Below are 13,686 nucleotides of genomic sequence, written 5' to 3'. Positions count from 1 at the left end.
GGTTTCATTAATAAAAAAAATGACTTGGCATCATGATTCTCCTAGATCAGTACGATTACGGCAATACTAAACAACAAGTATCTATTTTTTTAATTTAACTCCTTCGCCAACGGGCCATTTTCAATTTTTGCTTTTTACTGCTTTTTTTTCCTCAATTTTTGCTTTTTTTTGCTTTTTCAAGAGACATAACTTTTTTTAGTTACCATCAATATAGCCATATGAGGGCTTGTTTTTTGCAGGACGAGTTCTACTTTTGAATGACATCATTGATTTAACCATATAGTATACTGGGAAAAGGGAAAAAAATTCTAAGTGCAGTGAAATTGCAAAAAAATGTGCAATTCCACAATTGTTTTATTGTTTTTTAGATTTACCATGTTCACTATATGGTAAAACTGGCCTAGAAATACTATTCCCCAGGTCAGTCTGAGTATGCAGATACCAAAGTAAGTGGTGAAAAAATTTTTTGAAAATTTGTATGGAAATTTTTTTTTGCTTTTATCGCCATTTTCCATAAATTTTCATTTTTCGCAATGTGGGGCTGTGTGACGGCTTGTTTTTATGCGCCCTGAGATAATGTTTTTACTGATACCATATTGGGGTAGATATGGTATTTTGATTGCCACTTATTGCATTTAATTGCAATGTTGCGGCGGCCAAAAAACGTAATTACGGCCTTTCATTTTTTTTCTCGTTACACTGTTTACCGATCAAATTAATTTATTTTATATTTTGATAGATCGGACATTTCTGAACACAGCGATACCAAATAGGTGTATTTTGGGGCAAGAGGGGGTGATTTGAACTTTTGAGTTTTTTAATTTTTTTCATACTTTTAACCCCTTTAAAGCCTAATACGTATCTGCGCCGTGGGACTTAGGAGCATGATAAGTATTAGTACGCTCTATCTTTAATGCAGCATTGCGGCTTCGGTCGCGGTGATCGCATTAAATTTACGGTGCCATCTTACCTCAAGGTAGATGGGGTCATCATCCCGGGGGGTGTTGCCGCCCCCCCCCCCCCCCCGCACTCACGATCACTGTGATTGGCTGTTCAATTCTGATCAGCCAATCACAGCGTTTCTCACTGTTTCCGGCAATCAGATTGCCGGAAACAGTGATGTGCAGCCTAGGATCGGTGCTCCTAAGAGCACCGATCTTAGGCTGTTGTTGGGAGACCCCAGCCCTGGCCCCAAACCGCTATGATCGGTTCGATCGCCTGCCTGTCACCGCCCCATGACCCCCTGTGATGTTATCAGACAGCTCTGATTGGAGCGATCGATGATGACATTGATCGCTCCAATCAGAGTACCTGAACACAGGTGACAGGGCGGTCACAGGGTGGTGTCACCTCCCTGTGACCCCCTGTGGTGCTGCCCAGGCCCCAACCATCTCTGACTGGTGTGATTGATGTCATCATCGATTGCACCAATCAGAGTACTTGACCGGGAGGTGACCGGGTGCTCTCCAAAGCGGTCACACTCCTGATCTCTCTGTGCTGGGCCTTCTCCTACCTGTTCCAGGCTTCTGCTCCAGTCTCCAGGCTCCAGTCTCCAGGTTCCGGTCTCCAGGCTCCGGTCTCCAGGATCCTGCTCCGGTCTCCAGGCTCCGTTCTCCAGGCTCCAGCTCCGGTCTTCGGTCTCCTGTCTCCGGTATCCAGGCTCCAGCTCGGGTCTCCAGGCTCCGGTCTCCAGGCTCCTGCTCTGGTCTCCAGCCTCCTGCTCCGGTCTCCAGGCTCCTGCTCCAGTCTCCAGGCTCGGGTCTCCAGGCTCGGGTCTCCAGGCTCCAGTCTTCTGCTCCGGTCTCCAGGTTCCAGTCTCCTGCTCCCGTCTCCAGGCTCGAGTCTCCTGCTCGGGTCTCCAGGTTCCAGTCTCCTGCTCCTGTCTCCAGGCTTCAGTCTCCAGGCTCTGGTCTCCAGGCTCCGGTCTCCAGGCACTAGCTCCGGTCTTCAGTCTCCAGGCTCCGGTCTCCAGGCTCCTGCTCCGGTCTCTGGGCTCCGGTCTCCAGGCTCCGTTCTCCAGGCTCCTGCTTGGGTTTCCAGGCTCCGGTCTCCAGGCTCCTACTCGGGTCTCCAGACTCCAGTCTCCTGCTCCGGTCTCTAGGTTCCAGTCTCCTGCTCCCATCTCCAGGCTTCAGTCTCCTGCTCCGGTCTCCAGGTTCCGGTCTCCAGGCTCCTGCTTCGGTCTTCTGCTCCTGCTCAGGTCTGCTGCTGATCCTGTTCCAAAGCCTGCTCCTGCTGCTAATCCTGCTGCTGCTGAAAGAAGAACAGAGAAGACTTTGGTAAGTCCATCTCTGATCTCCCCTCTTCCACCCCAATCTCCCCTTCCCCCTCTTTTTACCCCTCCCCTAACTCCAATTCCCCTCCCCCAGTGTTTTTTTTTGTGCGTCCTGCAGCGGCCGAGCGCTAACAAGTGACTATGTCACTGATCAACGTCCGTGCTCGCTGCTTTTCAGGACTTTATTTTGTCCCTGTCAATTCTCCCCCCCCCCACACTTTGCACCACCTCCGTGCGTGCATCCAACAGCCGCCGAGCATGGATCTGTGACGCAAATCACCGATCAGCACTCGCGCTCGCCACTGTTTTTCCACTAACCTTTTTTCTTTTCTAGAGGGCGGTCGCGCTGTCCGATTGTGCGCCTTGCTGGGCCTTGCGGTGCCATAGAAGCCTGTGACACCACAATCGCCTCTCCTGCTACAGAAGACATCTGACAGAAGACATCTTACAGAAGACAGCTGAAAGACAACATCTGAAAGACAACTGTAACTAGGATTTGTTGACCCCTCCTCATCCACCCCAATCCCCCTCTTCCCCCCCTTCCCATCCCCCTTTCTGCCACCAAGTGCTGATCATTACTTGATCAGTACTTGACCGCTCGACTTTTGTCATTTTTTTTCATGCTTCCGGCAGCGGCCGAGCGCTTATCAGTGACCACAGATCACTGATTCGCACTCGTGTTCGCTGTTTTACACAGCCTCGTCCTTTGCACCACATCCGCACGCACACCCAGCAGCCGCCGCGTGTTGATCGGTGACATGTTCACCGATCCGCACTCGTGCTCGCTGTTTGCACCACCTAAGGCAGTTTCTTTTTTTCCCTTTTTTTCAGAAAAAAAAGTTCACACCAAGCACACTGACATACACACTCCAAATAAAGTACTGCCACACACGCACCACATACATAACAAAAAAAAATGTCCCACTCATCCCAAACTCGCTATTCAGCGGAGGAGGCATATGCATTTCTTGTCTCTGACACTGACAGCGAGGATCCCACCTTTCTTTAATTTTCTGATTCCTCGTGGTTCTCCTCTTCTTCCTCCTCTTCCTTCTCAGGTGCTGCTGAAATGCCACGCAGTCGCCCCAGAAGAGAAGATGAACCAGCACCCCCCACTACTGACCCCGTATAGACCTCACCACCCGAAAATTATGAGCCACTGATTCCTGATTTCGTGGCGGAATCAGGAATCAAGTTTGACACCACCAGCCTCACAGAAATAGACTTTTTCAAAGTCTTTTTCTCTGAGGATTTCGTAAACCTCATGGTGGGCCAAACTAATTTATACGCTTATCAATTTTTGGAACAAAACCCCTCTTCATCATTTTCTAACTGGTCTCCTGTAGATGCAATAGAAACTATGACGTTTTGGGGCCTGGTTCTTCATATGGGGATCCTGAAGAAGCCAGAGCTTCGGCAATACTGGAGTGTTGACGTTTTGTATAACACTACAGTGTTCCGAATGGTCATGACCCGGAAACGTTTTCAGGCCATCCAAAAGTTCTTGCATTACCACGATGATGCAAGGTGCCTTGCACGCAATTACCCGAACTTTGATCGTCTTTTCAAAGTTCGGCAGGTCATCGACCACTTCAACAACAAGTTTGCTGAAGTGTACGAACCCCAAAGGGACATCTGCGTGGATGAGTCCTTAATCGTTTTTAAGGGGCGGCTTGGATTCCGGCAGTACCTGCCCAGTAAGAGGGCCAGGTACGGAATCAAGCTGTATAAACTTTGCGAGAGTACTACAGGGTACACTCACAAGTTTAGAGTTTATGAAGGGAAGGACTCCCGGATTGAATCCCCTGAATGCCCCCCTGTTCTGGGAGTGAGTGGCAAAATTGTGTGGGACTTGGTGCACCCACTGCTGGATAAAGGTTATCACCTGTACGTGGATAACTTTTATACCAGTGTCCCTCTCTTCAAGTCCCTCTCTGCCGAGGTACCGCAGACTATGGTACTGACCGCAAATATCAGAGAGGCCTCCCAAAGACGGTAATTGGGCAGCTGCTCAGCAGGGGTGAGAGCAGAGCCCAATGTAGCGACTATCTTCTGGTGGTCAAGTACAAGGACAAGAGGGATGTCCTTTTCTTGAACACCATACATGGTGATGGCAGCACCCTCAGCACTGTACGAGGTTCCACTACACAGGTCGTCAAACCAGAATGTGTAGTGGGGTACAACAAGTACATTGGGGGAGTTGATCTCTCTGATCAAGTCCTCCAACCATACAGTGCTTTGAGAAAGGCAAAGGTATGGTATAAGAAGCTGGCCGTGCACATCGGACAGATGACAATGCACAACGCTTTCCTTCTGTCCCGATGCAGATGCAGTGATGCGGATGTCACGCAGTCCAATGCAAGTCAATGGCAGCGATTACGCTGCGTGTCCGCAAAATTAATGGACATGCTGGGTATTTTTCCGCTATGATAATTTGCAGCGGAAATTTCTGAAGCATGTGCACAGCACATGTGCATTATCATTGGGGACCATGGAGCACGTATTACCAAGCGTTTTTTAAGCGTTTTCGCTGCGGAAATTCCACCTGACCAGTGGGGCTCGCCCGAATGCCCTCAGACACCCAGGTCCATTCCTACCCTGTACTCCTGTTGGGTCTAAGATAAGATCAGTAAAAGACCCTGGACTGCATTATTGGACTCTGTGTGATTACTGCTGCGCCTGCACCATCACCCCCAGCATCCTATCACACTGCCCTGAGGCTACACTCCTCCCGTGGGGAGTTGTACCATTCCCTGCTGCATCCCCAACACCAGCCTTAGCGGTCTGCCTTGCAGCGGCGGTCATCACTGACTGCAATCCACGGGTGGCGTAGTCGGACATTATCAACAGCACATAGCAGACTACCATTGGTCTGACCACCCTGAGCCACGGAACCGGGTTGCCACTACTACCCCCATCGTTCCCCTATTGCCCGGATCCGAGTGCCCCACGGCCCAGAGGGTGAGTCATTATTTCTTAACTATTTTGTGTGACATATCTCTCTGATTTAAGGGCAGGAAAAAACAATCTCAGAATCAGTGGGATCCATTGAAGCGTTCCAGAATAATTACCTCATAAAGTGACACTGGTCAGAATTGTAAAAATTGGCCTGGTCATTACGTGCAAACCACTTTGGGTGGTAAATGGGTTAAAACCTTTTTTTTACATTTTACTGTTTTTAATAGTCCCCTTATGGGGCTAGAAGCTAAGATCCTCCGATCACTTGTGCCATGTATAGCAGAAATCTCAATCTCCCATGAACGCCAACCACGTCCGTCGCCCTTCACTCTCCCTGTACCGCCTGCACACCGCGTCTATGTCCCGTTTGATGGTATAAAGAACTATTTTAAGGAAATGGTGAGTGATATTTTTCTCATACTCAGCACTGACTATATATTGCACCACCAAAATGCCTTTTTATATCCAGTATGCTCATAGAAGGATGAGATCTCCATATTGCATTGTTGCATGGTCCCGAAAACTCTTTTTGTGTAATAAGAATATCTAGTTCAACATATTAGGATGTTAAAGGGTTATTCCCAGTGTGAAGAATATTGGAGATATAATTCCATGTCAATCATTGTATCCTACTTGGCAGAGCAATATAAAGCCCCCTTTAGTGTGCAGTTGTAACAGGACACCTAGCAGCTGCAGGATGGGGGGGTCAAGAGACTATGAGTGACAAATATCCCACCTCTAGTCAGTTCTCTCAGGACAAAGGGCCTGATGTCATGTGGTCCCAAGCCATGTGGCTTTCCTTTAGATAGACAGATAGGAATTTCATACAGAGTTATGGAAATACTATACATCCTATGCATACCTCAAATAGATTTTTGAAATCCCCAGGACATGGTGAATGTCCGACTGGGTCTCGACCCAGTCTAGCACATAGGGATAGGGAGATACACAGTGCAGCATGTTTAGTCTCCATGCATAGAAGGGGCCCAGCTGGATCCGATGACACCAGAACCGGCTCCCTAGGACCATCCATTAAGGAGTTATGACCCATCTTAGTTTCTAGAGTTTCTAGCTACTAGAAGCCAGGGGTGGAGATTTGGTTTCAGCCCAGAGGGCAGATGGGGGTGATCCAGAGGGGTTAAAAAGCTCCTGCAACTCTTGGCCTATTGATTTTTCTTTGGGAGGTCGCGACAACACATTGTGGGGGAGAAATCACGCAACAGAGGGGACCACAAGCCTCCCCTGTGGCAGCCCTCCCCCGTAAGCCAGGCCTTTCATCTGACTGGCAATTTTCTCTTAATATCTGCTTATATCTTTTGTACCACTACTATTGTGTTTGCATCTCTGATCATTATGTACGTATAACCCATATGTATATAGTGTATTGTCTAGAGTGCCCTTAAGGTGATTAAATATATATTTTAACCTTGGGCTGCTCTTTTACCTCGATCCACGAATCCACATGTCTGTTTTTCGGTTCAAATCACATGCTACCGGGGTTGGCTTCTGGCCCGATATAATTCCCGTTGCGGACCGCGGCTTATGTCTAATAGGAACTACTGGAAGATCTAGTGGGCTGATAAGGTTCTGTTTCACTGAGGTCAGTTAGAGGGGCCTTTCAGCCTGTCAGGAGTGTGAGCGAGTGTGGTGCCACGTCAGTGACTTAGTGGGCCACCTCTTCTCACTCCCGGTACCTTCCTGAACCCATGAGGACAGGGGTGTCTATTTAGAACTGTACCAAGCTGACCTTACGTGTCCCAGAGGGGGTGTGGAACCTTGGTGCAAAGTACGGATCCGTATCGCGTGATCTAGCTGACAAAATAGCGACGTCAGGCAGGTGGCAAGGTGTGGATCCTTCACAAGTTTCTACGTGATCTCTCCGGTGCCATTCATCACACCCAGCCTTAAAAATTCTTTCATGTCCAAAGGATAGGTGATAACTTGTGGATTGGTGTGGGTCAGACAGTTATTCCCCCACTGATCCTGAGAACAGGGCTCTGAAATGTCCAACCATAATGGAGTGGTGGTCGCCACTGCTCCATTCACTGTCTATGAGGCTGTCTCCGGCAGTCCCACAGAGAATGAATAGAATACACAGTCATTGCTCCATTCCGACTGGGCATTTCACATCACAGGGGTACCAGTACTCAAAACGCTTCCGTTCTGTAAATTATCACTTTTATTAGAGAGAAGATAACTTTTAGTCTAGGAAGTAACTCTTTATCATCAGTGTTGTCATTCTGTTCTGTCAGGTTTTTGTTGCCCCGAATAATGTCTTTACTGCAAAAGAAAGAAACGTACAAGGGTGCAGCTATAAGGGGTGCAGAGGTAGCAGCTGCACTTAAACCCTGGTGCACGAGGGAGCCCAATGCCCACTATATGTGAAAACTTGTATTGTATGCGGTGCCTGGTACAGATTTTGCACTGGAACAGAAGAGTTTAACCTAAGCGTCTAAAAAAGATCGAAACGGATCTGTCCGATTAACCATTTATTTAGTAAAAATGGAACTCACCATACCAATGTAAAAAGTGCTATACCATGACACATTGCTAAAGAGTAGTGTTGAGCGAATTTGTTCGGCATTTCAAATTCCAGCGTGTTCGCGCCAATATCCCTGATTTGCCAGATAACATCTGCACGACAGTGTGGCAAATCAGGGATGTTCATGGGTGGAGCCGATTTTTTGGCACAAACAAGCCGGAACCCCGAACACAAACCCGAATTTGAAATGCAGAACAAATTCGCTGAACACTATAAAGAGTAGAATTTCATCATTAAAATCATATTAGAAAACTGCCTACAAAATGCAGCATTTGTCGCTACCCTTTAAGTGGTTAGAAGGTAAAACTGAGAAAAAACATGATAGTTGAATCTATAGATAAGCAGAATTACCTGTTGGACATGATCAGGAGCCAATGAACACACAAGTATGCAGGTAACACCTCAGTTTTACCGAAAAATCATGCGTGCTGTAGTGTCGTAGGTGGGCATGACATCTGCATACGGCCACACAGCGGATCGCCAGTTATAGAATATAGACAAGTGTAGCAAATTTGATGCAGAATTTTTTTGCAATACAAAATGAGTTCTTTTGAGGTTATTTTGGGGTAAGCACGCGAAGTTCAGCAAGACCATACACAAGAAAGAAACACTCACAGAAGACCTGCAATAAATATGGCAGGTGTGAATATACCGGTATGATAAGAAAAGTAGGACCTAAACATCAGTCTATAATATTTCCCAGGAATGCTCTCTGTAGTATAGAAGATTTCTTTTCTTTTTACTGTGGCAATGTTTTTCAATAATTTATGATTTTACTCAGCACATCTCATACCATGAAATCTATGCAGGAGGCTTATACTTCACCCTTTTTTTGAGAACCACCATTGCTGTAATATGGATGTATGTTGTATGTACCGATTGATTATATGGTGGTCACGTGAGTTCATATTGATTGATAAGAAATCGGAAAGGATATTTTGGTACAGAATGTCTCACTGGACAACATATTAAAGAACTGTATTGCAAAACCAAACTCATCTTTCCTCCATCTAACTCACCCCCTATCAGACCTATCCATCAGTATAAATTACATCACGCTTTCCCCTATTTCCCAAGTCCACTGTATTGGTATAACCCTTGACTCTTCTCTGATCTTCAAGCCACACATCCAAGCCTTTACCATCTCTTGACACCTCCAAAATCAACATTATTTCCAGAATCTGACCCTTCCTCAACCCCGAATCATCACTAAATTAAAGTACATGACCTCATCACCTCCCTCCTTGTCTACTGCAACATCCTTCTCTGTTGTCTCCTGACAAAGACTCTCACACCTCTCCAGTTTATCCTTTACTCCACTGCTCAATTAATCCACCACTCCCCTCGCTACTCCTCCCCCTCTGCCATCTGCCAATCCCTTCACTGGCTTCCAATTCCCCATCAAATCAAGTGTAAATTACTAACTATGACCTACAAGCTAGCCCACAATCTGTCTCCACCATACATCTCCAAATTAATCTCCCAATATATTTCCACATAATATCCAGTCTTCAAAAGACCTCCTTCTTACCTCCACCTTTGTACATTCCTCACCAAGATTTTTCCTGAGCATCCGTCATCGTCTGGAATTCTGTACCTCAATAAGTCGAATTGCCTTCCACATTTGAAACCTTCAGACACAACCTGAAAACTCAGGAAAGTCTACAGCCTGCAATAGCCCTGCTGCCACCTCACCACCATGGGAGCTGCTCCAACCCCCCGACCTACTGTCTCCTTCTCCATTACCCTGTAGGTTGTAAGCCCATGAGAATAGGGCGCTCTCCCCCTCTGTACCAGTATGTCACTGTAAGGCCACGTTCACATGTTCATATTTGGTCAGCATTTTACATAAGTATTTTTAAGCCAAAACCAGGAGTGGGTGAAAAATGCAGAATTGGGGACGTGTTTCTATTATATTTTTCCTCTGATTTTGTCTTTCAAATACTGAAGTAAAATAATCAGCAAATATTGAACGTGTGAATACGGTTCACATGACCGTATTTTCAGTCCGGGCGCTGTTCATGAAAAAATTGGCATCACACAGACAACACTAGGACCAATATTATTCAAATAACCTGTTCAGATGAGTGTTTTTTTCACAGTCCAAATCTGTGCATCGAAAAAAACTGCACCATGCACAAGTTTCTAGTTTATTCTATATGTCGGACGTGACTATTCAAGTCAATGGGTGCACAAAAAAATTTGGATCCCATACATAACAAGCATATAGCATTTGATTTTTATGGAAACAATGCAATTCTATAACATAATGAAACTTTTTGGTCTTGTAAATTGTAATAACTGCTGAAATAAAACAGATTGCATATACGGTAGATGACAAGATGAAAACTGTAAAATTTTTTATACGCATGTGTGAATATAGCCTTAGTTTCTTTACTGTACTTCTTTATTATATAGGTATTATATGTATGTAAACCCTCTTCACATGTACAGCATCCTGGAATAAATGGTGCTTTCAAAATAAATAAAAAAAATAATAATAATAACAATAATAATGATTATAATAATAATAATAATAATAATAATGATAAAAACAATAATAGTTGTAACAATAATAATAATAATGATAATAATAATAATAATAATAATAATAATAAAACATAGAATATTTTACAGAAACACAGGGTGCCTTTTGTAATACAAAGCCAAAGGGACTCGATATGCCACCCTTAATGGTCCATGGAGGCATCAGCCCTAAAACTGCAAATTCTCACTTACAAAAAGTAACAAAAGCAAGAATAAAACTTAAAGATGAAAGCAATGTTTGCAATAGTGATTTGCACTTTTTTTTCTTGATGGAACAGTTGCCGCACAAGCCTAGCCAGCATTGCAGGCTTCAATAAATGGTCTGCAGACGGTGCAAATACTTTCTGGCTACAGTGCAAGTCACGAAGCACATGACACCTCTACAGTACGTACGTTGTGAAGCGGCACCAAAGAACACCGGGTCAGTGAATTGGTAATGAGACTTGTTATCTGCTCAGCATGCCTGGCCAACAGCAGCATCAAGAAAATGATAAAACAGCATTCTGATTTAAAGAGCAATTTGCCCTAAAATAAAAACATCAATACAAATCCTTGGCATGACCTTCTGAGTAAAGCTTGGGGATTTATATTTACTGGTGCAGGGGTGAACATATCATTGGTGCAACCTGTGCAGTCACACAGGGGCCCAAGGGGTAAGGGGTCATTTCTACCACCAAAGCAGGTGGAATTGTGCATTATGATGACTTATAGGACTACAAAGGGTCCATATATTGTTCTTGCACAGGGGCCCTTTCCTGCCAGTGTACTGGTGACAGTTACTATGTAATGTAATACATGTCATGGAAATATGTACGGCTGCTGAAAGTTACAATGCGTTAAATGTAACACGCAAAATATAAGTCAATGCAAAAATACTAAAACAAAAGAAAATAATAATGCAAAATGGTACACTAAAAAGAGAATATTTTCAGATAGTACAAAATATGGATCTATCAAACCAGATCATATCTGTGTCAAGTAATGAGAAAATGTCATGTAATCAGTTCGTTTTCATTTAGTGCTGGGTAATTTGGTGAGCCGTGATCTTATTCCTTTAGCCCAGATAATTAAGAGTCTATTTACACTAACATTATGTCAAATAGTATGATTTCAGGAGACATAATATACATATCAACACTTCCGCAGGCAACTAGCAGATAAATGGAATTGTCAGGATCCAAAGTTGTCAGGTTGTCAGCTCTAAAAAAAAAAATATGTTTGGGCAATCAGCTGAATGTGTACTATATATCTTCCATAAAATGTTAATGAGTTATAGACAGCAGTAATTCCCAAGGGTTTTTCAGCAGAAACTGGAGTCATCAAATCTCATTGGAGTCTTGGATGAGAAATGTGTGTTTGACAGTCAAGGAGATGGAAAAACCTCATTTAGTGAGAATACTACATTGTGCCTCGACAGTTACTGTGCAAATCATGTCCACTCCACCCCACACCCCTCAGTGACAGCTGACAGCGAGGCATCAGGTGAGGAATATTGACCTACCTGGTAAGCATCTGGGATATTGACCGTTTCTCCATGTTCTGCAACATAACCTATGATACCTTTTCCCCAAGGCACCTGTACTTCATTGGAGTTATCCGTGCTGCAGGAAGGTAATAGAGTGGTTCCTGCATGCACATCAAAGAATTTGGACACCAAACTCTTTTTGTTGGTTGTACCTTCCACCAGGAACAGAGAACATCTGTCAGCATCCACCATGATGCACACAAAGATCAAGATCTTGTAGCAAAGACTGGTGAGGTTTAGCTCATTAGATATGTCCTTCACTAATTCCAGGAAGAACTCTCTCTCATTGTGCTCCTTCAGGTAGTACTTATAGTCAATGGCAGTGGATGTATATTGGGGGATGTTGACCCTGGACTCCAGCAGAGCACTGAGAATATGAGCTGTGGTGGGTGGTAAGGAGCTGGCCTTCCTGAGCAAGGCTCTTCTCCTCATGCTGGTCAAAGGCTCCTGGGCTCTGGAGTTGACATGCTCATCATAGGTCCTGTTCACATTAATGGCCTTAGAACGTGCAAAACTTTTCCTCAGCTCCTTCTGAGATGCTCTCCTCTGCAAGCCATCTCCTCTGTTCCCCCAACACTCCTTACTCTTCTCATCAGCACCAGAGACAGAAGATGTTTTGGACATCTGGTTCCTCTTCAGCCACTTTTCCACCATGTAGTGCTTCCCTTTCCTGATGAGATAATCCTCAAAAAGATCTGGATGCCTGTCCAAGAAACTTTCCACTTTGGAGAAGTCCAGCTCTGGCTCTGACATCTCTGCAATGTCACTTCCTTTGGCTTTGCCAAATGGAATCTCAAGAAGGTTGACTTCAAGTTTGCAAAAGCATGTTGTGTGGAAGGTGTGAGGTCTCAATGCACCTGCTACTTTCCAGGCAATCCCTTGTGCACTGTCTTCTTGGGGGATTCCCTCCCTGGGTCAGGTCTGCAGTGACTTCATGCAATGATTACACAGTTATGTAACTAATATTTCCATGTGTCCTTCTCATGCATCTTCCTGCACAGTGCATGGGCTACAATGAAGCTCTGTGCAGTGGCAGGCAATAATCCCAGAAATACAGACGTGGTCTCCTAGTGCTTTGCGAAAGATGTACTGAAGCAGCAGATTGCTCCTGTAGGTGTCACCCAGCAGCCACAGAACCTCCCAGTGATGCAAATAGCTCCCGGGTGAAGCGTCTGGGCAGGAGAGGGTTAACGTTAACTCTTGTGCTGCTGCTGGTACAGTGTGAGCACAAGCAGAACATGATCCATACCAGCAGCTGGAACATCGCAGCTCCCCCTGCTGACAGCTTCTGTGAACTATTAGAAGAGACACTGCTGAGTCTGAAGTCCTGTGTCTTCATTTTTCATTGCTGCATAAAAGTATGATCAAGCGTATAAAAAAATTGTCCGATTTTCATCCAGAAAAATATAGATTATTTTTCATCTGTATTGTCATCACTAAGCAATCTGTATGTTATGCGTATGTCCTTTTTTTTTTTTTTTTTTTTATTAATTTGGTGTAAAAAATTCAAAGTGTGATGAGATTGCAAAAAAAAAAGTGCAATTCCACAATGTTTTTTTTTTTTTTTATTTACCGTGTTCACTATATGGTAAAACTGGCCTGCCATTATGATTCCCCAGGTCAGTACGAGTCCGCAGATACCAAACATGTATAGATTTTTTTATGTAAGTGGTGGAAAAAAATGTGGAAATTTGTAGAAAAATTTTTTGGGCTTTTGTCGTCATTTTCCGAGACCCGTAACATTTTTGTTTTTCAGGATATGGGGCTGGGTGAGGGCTTACCTTTTGCGCTCTGAGCTGACATTTTACTGATACCATTTTGGGGTAGATACAATATTTT

General features: G+C 44.6%; 1 protein-coding gene across 1 annotated transcript in view; it reads right to left on the bottom strand.

The window, feature by feature from the left end:
• The window catches only part of PDE11A (phosphodiesterase 11A), a 921,640-nt gene extending 908,583 nt beyond the window's left edge, over positions 1-13,057 (bottom strand). The window contains exon 1 of the mRNA XM_073646878.1: positions 11,824-13,057. Within this exon, the coding sequence (XP_073502979.1) occupies positions 11,824-12,600 (777 nt within the window). The 5' untranslated portion in view covers positions 12,601-13,057. The remainder of the gene's footprint in view (positions 1-11,823) is intronic.
• Positions 13,058-13,686: the final 629 nt, after the last annotated feature.

This window comes from Phyllobates terribilis, unplaced genomic scaffold, assembly GCF_046119375.1.
Source record: "Phyllobates terribilis strain yellow unplaced genomic scaffold, ASM4611937v1 Scaffold_9__5_contigs__length_417890890, whole genome shotgun sequence".
In the NCBI taxonomy this organism is placed as follows: Eukaryota; Metazoa; Chordata; class Amphibia; order Anura; family Dendrobatidae; genus Phyllobates; species Phyllobates terribilis.
Note: the sequence above shows the minus strand (reverse complement) of the source record. Positions and strands in the feature narration are given on the sequence as shown.